This window comes from Medicago truncatula, chromosome 1 (assembly GCF_003473485.1).
Source record: "Medicago truncatula cultivar Jemalong A17 chromosome 1, MtrunA17r5.0-ANR, whole genome shotgun sequence".
NCBI lineage: Eukaryota > Viridiplantae > Streptophyta > Magnoliopsida > Fabales > Fabaceae > Medicago > Medicago truncatula.
Window position 1 is genome coordinate 55,183,010 of NC_053042.1, and position 13,604 is coordinate 55,196,613.

The window sequence follows — 13,604 nt, forward strand, 5'->3', positions numbered from 1 at the left end:
AGTCAAACTTTTATTAAGTAAATATGGTGCTCCCAAAATGGTGATCTAGGCTTTGACGCTCTTCTTCTTCATCGGCTCATCGATTCTTCATCTAATTCCATAATTTTTTCCTCTCTTATTTTCCGTTCCTTGTCAGGTTACATCTCATACTAGATTCTGGTACCATGAGAGGGTGATGACATGGCACACCCTATCGATGTTAGTTCTGAAACAGTGTCGTTGAATGACGGTGAAGGTGATGATGTGGCAGCAGCAGCTGAAGAATATGTTCCTGATCGAGAAAAACAAACTATGGATGTTGGCGCCAAAGCAGTGGTGTTGTTGTCATCGGACGATGAAGGTTCCGTTGAAGCTGATGACATGGCAACTAAGAATTCTGATGAAAACAATGTTGCACAAGAGGGTGAGGAAAATGTCATGAAAGAGAAGAAGAGTGCTGGTAGAAAAAGAAAAAAAGAACTTTAGAGTTCTCACTCTGTCCAAGCCCCATAGAGAGGAATTTCATCACCAGGATCTAGTCATTTGAAGTTGCTCATTTTTCTTGATGTACACTTAGGTTTGCAATCTTTACTTATATTTTTGGTTGTAATGCCATTAGATTTGAATCCTATTGTTGTGTTTTCTTTGCTCATCATGAGCTAAAAGTGTCGGCTGCATGCATGTGTGCAACAATCTCTAGAAGTTGGATGAATGGTCACAACTCCAATTCCTTAATTAGTTTACAACATTAATTTTTTTTTTTTCAATTACATTCACTTTGGCTGTGAAATTTTTAATTACATATTTGTTGTGTGTTATATGCAACTTTTTTTGTTACATTGCATTTTTTTATGCTACACTTCAGTTAAGGCGGTGTTTATGAGTTGAGTTTGGTCGGTTTTAATCAAATATATTATTTGATGCAATAAAATTTAATTGGCTTGATATGGATATTTTTTTGCGTTAAACACAAATCAATTCAATGTGATGATGAGCGGGATGATTTACGTTGGGTTAACAAATCATTAGAAACGATTTTGCATGGTGTAACACCCCGTTTTCTTAACTTGAATTTTTTTTTTGCATAAAATCAGAGTAAACAACTAAACAGGATTCTACACTTCTTTAAAATATAAATATAGTAAAATTACTATATATTTCAATCATCTCATGTCATCAATTTAAATCTCAATGCAGCGGAAAACATTTAAATTCAACTTCGTGTTGGCACAACGGCTTCAACTTAAATAACTTATTAAATCCAGTCTAAACAAATCTTTAACATAAATTCATAATAAACACGTAACACATGGAAAACAAGCAAGATTCCTCATCCCGTTACGTATCAGAACGACCCTATGACGACACGTGAGAGAGTCACTCACTTCAACAACTAACTTTGATTACCTGCAAGTTACCCAATTGTAAAGGCAACATTTCCAAGCAGAAGGGGTGAGATTTCACATTCAATAATAATAAGCATATAATTCGTCAAATGCATTTAACAACTTAACCATCATCAATTAATAATAATAATTCTTCATATAGTATTTCATTAAATCATCAATCAACTTCTGATCATCATTAACATCATATTTATCACATCATATACATTCATACAATAATCCATCAATAATAAACGACATCATATAACAACATAATCATCACATCATAGACATCATCATATAACAACATAAACAACAACGATTAATAAATGTTAATACTTCTCATAGTTCTTCGTTAACAACTCATTGATAAATGACAAATTAACGACAACGACAATGCGACATCAGCGACTTCGACTCGACGATGCAACTACAACTTCTTAATCATGCATGTGGTACCAACCAAGGCATCAAGCCCTCAACATAAAGAGTATAATTATACTCACAGGGCATCAAGCCCTCAACTTAAAGAGCAAAAGCTCACAGGGCATCAAGCCCTCAACTTAAATGAGTATGCATGGACTCAACAACTTACAACTTTGGACAACTTCAACAACCTATATGACTCCAATATCTTGGAACAACAACTTACAACTTTGCAACTTAGACCAACACTTGCAGCTTAATGATATTAATAATCAACAACAGTAGAGAGAACAACATAAACAACTTGCAACATAGCAACATTAATAATAACAACTTGAATAATATAAACAACGGTATTATCTATATCATACATTTTCCACATAATATATGTAGCTTAAATTAACCAACAACATTAATCATATTAGTTTAGATTCACTGAAAGGTTATACCTTTATAAACAACATTCATTCTTACCCCAAAGACCAACTCACGAACTCATTAGACCCTTTATACAAAGTTATTTCTTTCCTAAAAACATCTTTAGATGGTTAGGATAAAGTCCCTACACTTAGGAAGAAGTTTGGAAGCAATTGGAGTGAAGAAAATTGCATTTTTAAGTTTTCTAGTGTGACAGAATCGTGGCACGTTGGTCTCCCATCGTGACACGGTTTTTTCAGCATCTCTAGACAGCATCAGATTTTCAACCCTCACGTTTTCGCTCATAAAAATCAAACCGTTAATCTGTTTTCGATGCCGTTTTCACCTACATGTTCCTGAAACTTAGCCCTATCATAATCTACAGAAAAATTCAAGTTTCAACCACCCAAAAAAATCGATTTCCAAACCTCACACAATCCCTTATTTACAAAAACGTTTAGACACCGACTTTTCAAGCGAAAATCCCAATTTTCATCAACCCAACCCCAAAACTGGTTCTAATCATTGTACTATGAACAATCTAAGGTCTTAACACTGTTTCTTCATTAATTCAACGGGTTTCTATCATCTAATCAACAAATTGCAATTTCTAACCCTAATTTCCCAAATTCCCAAAACTACAAGCCACAACCTGTTAAATTCAATTTTCAGAATCATATACTCAAAATTATTAAAGGTTAGTCCCACCCTTACCTTAGGTTAATCGATCGAAAGCTTCTCCTCCTTGGTTCTTCTCTTCTCTTGGTTTCTCCTTTTTTCTCCAAAAACTTGTTTCACGTGAAAACTATTCTGACATTTGTTTCTCCTATTTATTTCCTTAACATACTTTATCTTATTTTCACTTATTCCACTAAACTCTTCTAAATTCCAAAACAGCCCCCACAACTTAATATTATTTTATTTTTAAATCTTATTCTATTAAATAATAAAATAAGCCACTTAATAAATCAACAACACAACACAAAAATCATATAAATCACATAAGTCATAAAAATAGACTCTAAACTTGATAAAATAATCAAATAATTAAAATAGGGCATTACACATGGGGCATATGTGGGTGGAGGACGCGACAATGGTGAAAAGTTTTCATCTTCTTTTTGCAGCACTCCGCAAAAAAGCTTCATGATCGGACGACAATGGATGATGTTAATTTAAAGTATCCGTGAGGAGGATTTCTCTACTTTGATGGCGTGGTTCTTGACTTTTGGAGTTAATGAAGTAATGACTAACTCATACGGGAGCAAAAGTCTTGGACGGGTATAAACCTTTAGTGTCCTTCTTCTCCCACCCTATTGATTTCTCACGCACCCTGTATAATTTGGATTAGATGATTTTTTACTCAAATTCAAAGTGTACTGCAAACATCTTTGGGGTTTGTTTGGATTGACTTATTTTTTAACGTACGAAAAATAACTTATGCAAATAAATAAGTGTTTATGTTAATTTGTAAGTTCTCAGTAACAAATATTATATCTTTATAAATTGGTTTTTCTAAACGACATTGACAAACTTATGAAAAATACATAAAAGTTGATGTAATTACTTTTTTTTTGACAAGATTTATCTATTTACATAAACTCAACTAAATAAATCCAAAAAAAAAAAAATCAATCCAAACAAGAAACTAAATTGAAATTTTGGGTGGACCACCGTTGGTTTTACTATCTCCTCCCCCCTTTTCTTTTCTTCTCATTTTGGGTGGAAGGGATTTTTAACGTGGGATCCACAAGAATTAATCTTTCCTTTCCATCGTACCAAACAAAAATAATTAGTATTTTCTTTTGAATTCTTTTGCCTATGACTCCCCTAAATCCAAACAAAGTATTGAAGCAAAAAATGTCGAAATAGTGAAATTTGAAAAAAGAAAACGGAAAGACACAATGAAACAAAGAGAAACCAAATTACAAGTCCCCTCGGCTCTGCTCTAGTCTCTCGGCGTGTGCAGTGCGGCATAGATAGTTAGGGCTCACCTGCATTTGAAATTTCAATGGCTGAGGAAGAGAACAATGACATAGTCACGTATATAGTGAAAATCAAAGTCATACTCACCGTCCCGGACCCAGATGAACCCATTCCTGATCATGATCATCGAGAAACACAACCCACTGCCAATGTTGGCGCGGAAATGGTACCGTTGGAGGATGGTGATGTGGCACAAGCTATCGGTGTTGGAGCTGAAACGGCGTCGTTGAAGGACGATGAACGTGATGACGTGGTGGAAGTAGCTGAAGAATCTGTTCCTGATCGAGGAAAACAAGACATGGATGTTGGACCCAAAACGGTGGTGTTGTTGTCGACGGACGATGATGGTTCTGTTGAAGCTGATAGCATGGCAGCTAAGGATTCTGATGAAAACAATGCTGCACAAGAGGGTGAAGAAAATGTCATGAAAGAGAAGAAGAGAGCTGGTAGAAAAAGAAGAAAGACAGTTTATAGTTTGGAAGAGGGTGAGGAAAATGAACTTGTCAGCGAAAACAATTGGGAAGGTGCTGACGTGGAAGAAGGAGGTTTTTCTTCTGGTTGTGTGAGAAAGAGGGAAAGGCCTAGGAAGATTAAATCGTTGAAGGAAGATTACATTTCAGATTTGGAGGAGGATGTGAAGAAGAGGTGGAAACGTGGTAGGAAGAAGAAGGTCATAATCGAGGTTTCTGATGAGAATGATGAAGCTGAACGAGAGGAGGAGAATGCAAAGACAGAGAAGAAGAAACCTGGTAGAAAAAGTAAGGTAAGTTATAGTTCTGAAGAAAATGACGAAGATGAACAAGAGGGAGATAATGGTAAAAAAGTTAAGATTGATGAGAATGAACTGATCAGTGAAAAGAATTTGGAAAGTAATGTTTTATCTGATGATAATAAAGGTTATTCTTTAAGGACCTTTAAAAAAGTGAAAGCTAAAAGCATTGAACAGCTGAAGCAAAAAATTAACAAACGGAATCCTAAGGTGACATCACATGATCTCTTTGCTCATTATATTTCAATTCTGTGTGTATGTATACATATATATGTTTGAATTTGGCGTTACATGTGTTTACGTAATTGCGGTTCTGTTTTCAATTAACAGTGGATTGCAGAGGAGTCCTTAATGTGCCATCAATGTCAGAGAAATGACAAGGGCAGGGTTGTCAGATGCACAAAATGCAAACGGAAAAGATTTTGCATACCTTGTTTAAACAATTGGTACAACTTCCATCACTTCTGTTTTCCCTTCTCATTTGTTGGTTATCTTTGTTATTGAATGAGACTTTGTATAGTTGAGGATGTTTGGATAAAGTTATTATTATGTTGAAAAAATATTATCATCGGTTTGGATTGTGGATGGTGAAATTTTGACCGGTGTATGTTTTTGCTTTGTCTTATGAAGGTATCCTCACTTGAAAGAGGAGGAAGTTGCCGAGGCATGTCCGGTGTGCTGTGGTAATTGCAATTGCAAAGCATGCTTGCGATCATGTGCACTTATCAAAGTCAGATCTCCCCCCTTAAAGATTAACTATTCATGTGATTTGTTGTATTCTACATTTGAAATGTGATCATCTGGTTCACTACAGGAAATTAAAACGAAGACAGAAACCAACAACAACCATGAGTTCGAGCTCTCCAAGTATATGGTGAAAGAACTTCTTCCATATTTAAGACGATTGGATGAAGAACAAATGGTCGAGAAGGAGATAGAAGCAAAGAGACAAGGTACTTTTTCGTCCAAAAGTCTCATTTCTTGCTGTCCATTTCTTCTTGCTTTTTTCTCTATCCTTTTATTAATGTGTGTTGCTTTGCCCATGCTTCATGGCTCCTTTTTTCTTCTTCTTTCTTTTGGATTACTTACATAATTGATATCCTGCTTCACACTATTTTTAACGTACTGAATATGAGATTCCTCATTTCTTCACATTTAATGTACTTGTTTTTCCGTTTGTATTTCTTAGTTTCATATATTTTCCAATTTATAATTTGCTTTTGGGACGAACATTGCAGGGCTCTCACATTCTAAGCTAAAAGTAAAAGTCGCAGATTACCCTAAAAATAAGCGTGTGTACTGGTAGGGGCTTACTGAGTATATATATATTTTTTTCTCCAGTTATTCTGATTCTATATTGCTAATGATTTAACACTTTTTGTAGTGACAACTGCAAAACATCAATATTTGACTACCACAGAAGCTGTACAGAATGCTCTTTTAACATTTGTCTTCTTTGTTGTTGTGAGCTTCGTTGTGGGAAGCTTCTAGGTGGTACAGATCCAATTGAGTTTGAGTTTATCTTCCGAGGCCGTGATTATCTTCATGGTGGAAAAGAAGAGAGGGTAAAAAAAAATAAACCTCATTCTGCTGCCCAGCCTGAGATTTGTGAGTGGTCAAGATTCGGGTGGCATGCAGATAGTGATGGTAGCATTCCCTGTCCAAAAGCCGATGATGATTGTGGTCATGGTTTCCTCGAACTGAGAAGCATACTTCCACCAAATTGCATCTCTGAGTTAGTATGTAAAGCGAAAGAACTCGAAGAAACAGTTAGGCTTCAAGATGCAGAGGAGACATTTGATAGTACGTGTTCTTGTTTGAAGCCTGTTAGGAATGCAACTGATATACACAATAACACAAGGAAGGCAGCTTCCCGTGAAGATTCCAGTGACAACTTCTTGTATTCCCCCAGAGCTTTAAATCTACTACGTCATGAGGATTTAAGACATTTTCAATGGCACTGGAGCAAAGGGGAGCCTGTAATTATCAGCAATGTACTTGAATGTACAACTGGTTTAAGCTGGGAACCGCTTGTCATGTGGCGTGCATTCCGTCAGATAAGAAATACCCAGCACAAAACACTTTTGGATGTGGAGGCAATTGATTGCTTAGATTGGTGTGAGGTTTGTTCAATTTCTCAATTTTGAGCATGACTTTTGTTCGATTTCTAAATCTTGAGCTTGTATTAATTTTCATTTTCATTTTCATTGCTAAAATTCGATATCATTTTCATGAATCTTAGTTCTTATTTTATTTTAATTCATTTACGGAATAATTTAGCCGTTGCAATTTTTTTGTATAGTTGATTTTCATCATGTTTTCTGAATTTGGAGAGTACTTATTTCTTTTTGGGATTAGGAGAAAGCTTAAATGTATTTGATTGTCCATTACTCAATTCATATGTAATACTTGTCCTGAATCTCTTCAAAAGATTTTGGAGAGTACCAAATTACTGTTCCAACTGTTTTTTGGTGAACAGTTGCTCAGTAAGAAACATTTCTAGATGGTCTGCTGTCTGGGTTATAAGAGATACCAGAACATATATTTGTCTGCAGATATACCTAATTGCTAATCAGGATTGTAAGTTACAAGTCACTTTTCTGAAAACATTAATTTATACAACCTTAGTTATAACTTCGCTCGTCTTTCTCTTAGTCACATGTCTCACTCAATTTCTCATCATCTTATCTTTCATAGGTATCTCAATTTCTTGCACTCTAGTGTTCCTGTTTTTTTGCTTGATCTACCCAGATACTTTCTTCTTGCCCTTGCATACTCTGGTTTCTATTTTTCTATTGTTGTTTTTTTCTTTTTTCTTGTGCATACTCAGATCATCTAGTTGAAGTTGGGGTAAGATTTACTGCTTTTTTATGTTCTCTTGTTGAAAATATTGTTCTCTAGTTTGTTGAAAATATTGTTCTCTAGTTGTATTTAAAACTCTATTTGCTTAGTTTTACTAATATATTTCTTCCTTTAAATGACACCTCCATCTATTGCCTGTAATTTCTGCAATTTTTATTTGAGTTGTTGAATGAATGCAGGGAAATATTAATGTGCACCAATTCTTTACTGGGTACACAAATGGTCGCCCAGATTGGCTTAATTGGCCTCAGGTTTTGAAATTGAAAGATTGGCCTCCTTCTAATTTATTTAGGGAAAGTTTGCCTCGTCATTGTGCTGAGTTCATATCTTCCTTGCCGTATAAAGAATATACAGATCCTTTCAAAGGCATTCTTAACCTTGCTGTGAAGTTGCCTGAAAATGTTCTAAAGCCAGACATGGGCCCAAAAACATATATTGCTTATGGATTTGCTCAGGAGCTTGGACGTGGTGATTCTGTGACTAAGCTCCACTGTAATATGTCTGATGCAGTATGATTCAATTCTCTGTCTTTCCTGGCCTGTTTTTTCTAGAATGTCTTGTGATTTGTTTTTTTTTTTTAAATGTTTATATTGTTACTTTTTAATTGGATATCATATTGGAAGGTGCAGAGTTTCTAGGATATATACAATGTCTTTGTAAGCCAATGCATTATGAGCTGTTTGGCTTGTAGTTTCAAGCACATGTCTTGATTTTTTTCTCGTTGCACTGTTCTTCTAAAACACTTTCATTTGATTATATATTCAATGAAATTTACTTTGATGTGTTACTTACCTTTGTGTGTTTGTTACTAGTAATTTAAAAATTATTCTTTTACTGCATACTCTATTATGACGAAAATGAAATGTGTTTCTTTTATAATTTGGAATTTTAGGTAAATGTGTTGACTCATATTGCTGAAGTGAAATTGAAATCTGAGGGCATTGCTGCCATTGAGAAACTGACACAAAAGCACCTTGAGCAAGACAAGAGGGAGCTACATGGTGATAATCAAGATGGAGAGACCAACGTTGACATGTTTGATAATTCATCTTCTTCCATAAATGTTTCAGACGAGCAAAATAGTGTTCGAGTTATGGAAAATGGGGGTGATTCTTTAGATGGTGCTCTTTGGGATATTTTTCGGAGAGAGGATGTACCTGAATTGGAGGAATATTTAAAGAAGCATTTCAAAGAGTTCAGGCATGTCCATTGCTCTCCTTTAAAGCAGGTAAAATTATTAACATCTTGGTTTATCTTCTAGGATCTTGTTTTCAATATTGGCATATCTTAGATTATGTTTTAGGATTAAATTCCATATCTTTTACTTATTATTATTTGTTCTTCATTTCCCTAATTAATTAAGATCGAGTCTATTTATCCTATAAATAGGTATTCACAATAGTGGTTTCTCCATTTGGGTTCTTAAGTGGATCCTTCTATTATACATCGCTCATTTATATATATATATATATATATATATATATATTTTATATTCACAAGCAATATCTTCCTCCAACCCAGCACCTCGAAATAAATTACTCAATGGACCCCACTGATAACTCTATATCATTACATTTGAACAACACTCATTTATTTTAATACAAATTTATTAAGTGGATTGCACCATGATAAAATTGATACCATCTTTCATTTTCTTCTGAGCTCAGACATTTTTTTTATCAAATATACATGTCACAAAGGACTGAGTGAAGCATCAAGCTAGTAAAACATAATAGTTGTGAGTAGTTATTTTTTTATTGAGCATTTTTTTTAAACTAGTAATCAGCTAAAGAGGTGCCAAAAATTAGAACAGGAAGTACAAAAGAAACAATACAGAAAACAATTCAACCTCTGAAGAAAGGAATAGTCTCCCTCCCTCCCTCAAAAGAATCTGAGTTCGATTCCTGGGTGAAGTAATTGTTGGTAACACTTTAATTACTTCCTAGCCAAACTCCAGATTAGTAGGGGGCCCTTCCCCTAGGAACCCGTGGGTTAACACAAAAATTGTGAAAATAGATGTTGAGATCCATGTTATACCACCTGCATTATCCATGCTTCAGATGCCTAGTCCTCAGCATGATGGGGTTGGTTGAGAGTCCCACGTTGACTAGTGATATGTCCTATGTAGTGCTTATCTGGTAATGCAATCTTTACCTTCCTAAAATACGAAAATTAATTATTAATTTAATTGTATTGAAAACCTTCCTAAAAAAATTAATTATTAATTAATTGTATTGTAAACCTTCTCAAAAAATGCGTTTATTGACCTGCCACATGAATGAAACAGATCTTTTTTTCCCTATTATACCAAATATTTATTAATTATAATTGATCAATAACTATATTGGAAACCTTCCCAATACACCACTAAGCAATAATTTGTGAAACCTTCCCAATATGTTTTTTTATTAAGTAATTTTTGTCATTTGAAGTTGTTTTCTTACTAACTTAAATCTATAAGCAGTATACTATAAATTTGGTAGGATCTTCCGATCCGTGTTATGATCCTGCGATTCACAATACTGTCACCCTGCCCCGATCTTGTCTATGATCTCGATCTTGCTTACCTTGAGTGTGTCGAGATCCATGTTATTCCATATTTATCATCCGCTCTTCAGGTGTTTTTCCCTGAGCGTGAGGGAGAGTGTTAAGAGTCCCACATCGACTAGAGATCTGGCCCATGTAGTCTTATAAAGCTTAGGCAATCATTACCTTACAAGCTAATTTTGTAAAATCCAGTTAGTCCTAGACCAAATTATAAGAATAAATAAGCATGAGGCAATGAAGACACACATCCTCAAGGATTTGTTCGCGCATAAGACAAAAATCCTTAGGATTCAATAGCCCCTTCTGGGAAACTCCAGGGCAACAGAACTACGAGAGAACTCTCATTGTTAACTCATGAAAAGATGAAGCAGAGGAAGCTTTGTTTGTAGGAAAGAATGAAACACAATTCTGGGAATCTCCCGGGCAACAGAACTATGAGAGAACTCTCATTGTTAACTCATGAAAAGACGAAAAAGAGGAAGCTTTGTTTGTATGAAAGAATGAAACACACTTAATCCAAAATGTAAGTTGGTGGGGGTTTAAATAAATAAAGTAAAAATGTTTATATTCCCCACTAACCATTGTGGTACTTAGTCTTCAAACTTTTCAAATAAAACAAAATATCCAACAGATATGATTATCGGTATTTACACATATTATATATTGTTTGACTGGTTTATTAATTTATGGACCTTACATTATAATAAGAATAGATGCTTCAGTTCAATGACCAAAAAGAAAGGAAATTCATTATAGATATAGATACCAGTCCAAAAAGTCATTGGTTGGTAAGAATAGTTTGAACTGTATTTGGCAGCCGATTGCTGCTGCATATAGAGGACTGGCTAGTCTGATGCTCGCTCAGTCAGTATGTATGTATATCTTGATGGACATAGCCTTTGGTAATGTAGGTTATTCATCCCATCCATGACCAGACCTTTTATCTGACTCGAGAGCATAAGAGGAAACTTAAGGAGGAGTATGGTTAGTAATGTTTATTATTTTCGTATGTTTTTTGGGAAGTGGGCTGGTTTGATCAATTAAATTCTACCATTTTGTTGACACTTTACAGTCACCATTGACTTGTAGGAATCGAGCCTTGGACTTTTATTCAGAAGCTAGGAGATGCTGTTTTCATTCCTGCCGGTTGTCCTCACCAAGTCAGAAATCTAAAGGTAAAATCTACATACATGCATGGTTCGAATTTCCTTGTTTTCCTAGAAATTTATTAAGATTACAAATTTTCTCTAGGAATGTGATTCCTAAATTTTAGTACAATATTTGTATGTTTTTCTAGTCAACTCTGCTGATATATTTCATCCTCGTAGCCACATAAGCTTGAATCAGTATGGTTATCATTTAACGTATTGAGCATATGTCAGTTTTTTTAAAAATATTAAATGCAATGACTTTTTTTATACAATATCAGCATGATGGGTTGAACATATTATTTCTTGCAAATTGTTGAGGCCATTTATCACTTGCACACTTTTTATGTCCCGATTTCTTTTCTCTTAATCGTTGCTTGAAATGTTTGTGTTAATGTCAATATATGCACCGTCTTTTTGTAGTCATGCATCAAGGTCGGACTTGATTTTGTCTCACCTGAAAATGTTGGCGAGTGCTTCCGTTTGACTGAGGAATTCCGTAAGCTTCCGATAAACCACAGATCCACCAAGGACAGCTTGGAGGTCTGTTATACTACTAATCTTGATTCTATCCTCCTGTTTATATGTGTTGATATATTGCATTTCCTATTTTGGCATTAGTTGCTTTCAAATGGATTTAGTTTTAGACTGTAGCTTAATAGTTGTTCTATCCTAAACCTACTAGAACAAGTCGTCTTTATTGGGAGCTTTAGGTCTCCAAATGTGTGGTACTGTTGTTATACAACGATTATCCAAATTGAAACACTGATATCTGCTAACTGATCCTGACATATTGTTTAAATTTTTTGAATTGGACATTTCTTACCACTGAGACTGTAGATTATAAACTACAATGTTATAATTAGTTTACTCTATAAATTGTAATTTAACATATTAATTATATAAAAATTGATTGGGAAAATAAAAAATGCTTTGTTTTTTTTATTGTCCGTAGACAATCTGTACTTTCTTAGCAGGATAAGGTTTGGTTGTTGTAGACAATTTGTACTTTCAATTGCTATTTTTCTTTGAAAATCACTAAAAGCTCTAGTAAAGACATAAAGGTTTCTTGTTGATTTTGTATTTTTATTTCTTTATTGTATTATCTAGTATTGTTCAAAATATGCAAACAACTCTAATTTAGGATTGCAATCATGTGTTGGAGTCAGGTCTTGGAGGATGGTACTGCTTATGTTAAAGTTATGGGTTTTAGATAAAGAACGGAGAGAAAGAATAAAGACCATTGTATAATTATGATTCATGATACAAAAAATTAAGCACTAAATCAGCGAGCAGCGACTGGTATTTATAAGGATACAAAACTCTTAATCCTAATAGAATAGAGAAACAAATCGTGAGAATAGCAAAGTAATATGTAAACTAATCCGTGTCAACAGTTGCTTATTGGGATTTATGTATTCTTTTCCTGATTGTTGCTGTTTCTTTGGTAACAGGTGAAGAAAATGACTATATATGCTATGCTTGATGTGGTTAACAAATTGGAGAAAACAAAGGTTACTGATTGCAAACTTCCTCTCCCTTTGGTTATGAATTTGATATACTTGTGTTTCTTGATATACTGCTTTGCTCTCAAAGGCATTGGTAGATTATATCTCATGTACACATTCTTTTGTCCGATTCTCTAGGCTCGCGATTTAAAATTTGCATTTATTGTGTGTGTTTCATGAAATTGATGGATGTATTCAATTTACAGGTTTGGAGAAACCAATGATCCAGTGTAAACATATGTTAGAAATCCAACTGGGAATGTACATTTTTTTAGTTAGTTGATTACGTTCGGTAATCTCATGTTCTTTTTAGCAACTGTAGGAATGGTTCCATATTGTATTTTATCTGGCGCACCTTGATTTGGGACATCTGAAACATTATTTACCGACTTGTTTTGTAATGCTGTGTATTTAAGTGTCCCTAACTCGTATACCTAGATGCTAGTTCATGCTCACATCAAATTCTTGGTTTGATTCAAGTTTACCGGCAGATGCGATTAATTTCCGAATGCATGATGATGAGATTCTATGTTGCCCTTAAATTTAATGCAGCATGTTTTGCAAAATGTGGGAATTG

The 13,604-nt window shown here is 34.6% G+C and overlaps 1 protein-coding gene across 1 annotated transcript; it reads left to right on the plus strand.

Moving 5' to 3' along the window:
* Positions 1 to 4,123: 4,123 nt before the first annotated feature.
* LOC11445522 (lysine-specific demethylase JMJ25) lies at positions 4,124 to 13,593 on the plus strand. The gene is made up of 13 exons (XM_024775169.2): positions 4,124 to 5,172; positions 5,293 to 5,408; positions 5,593 to 5,692; positions 5,777 to 5,915; positions 6,201 to 6,264; positions 6,347 to 7,085; positions 8,004 to 8,333; positions 8,717 to 9,052; positions 11,283 to 11,355; positions 11,461 to 11,546; positions 11,943 to 12,062; positions 12,974 to 13,033; positions 13,234 to 13,593. The coding sequence occupies exons 1-13, from the start codon at positions 4,219 to 4,221 to the stop codon at positions 13,249 to 13,251; spliced, it is 3,135 nt and encodes a 1,044-aa protein (XP_024630937.1). The 5' UTR covers positions 4,124 to 4,218; the 3' UTR covers positions 13,252 to 13,593.
* The last annotated feature ends 11 nt before the right edge of the window (positions 13,594 to 13,604 follow it).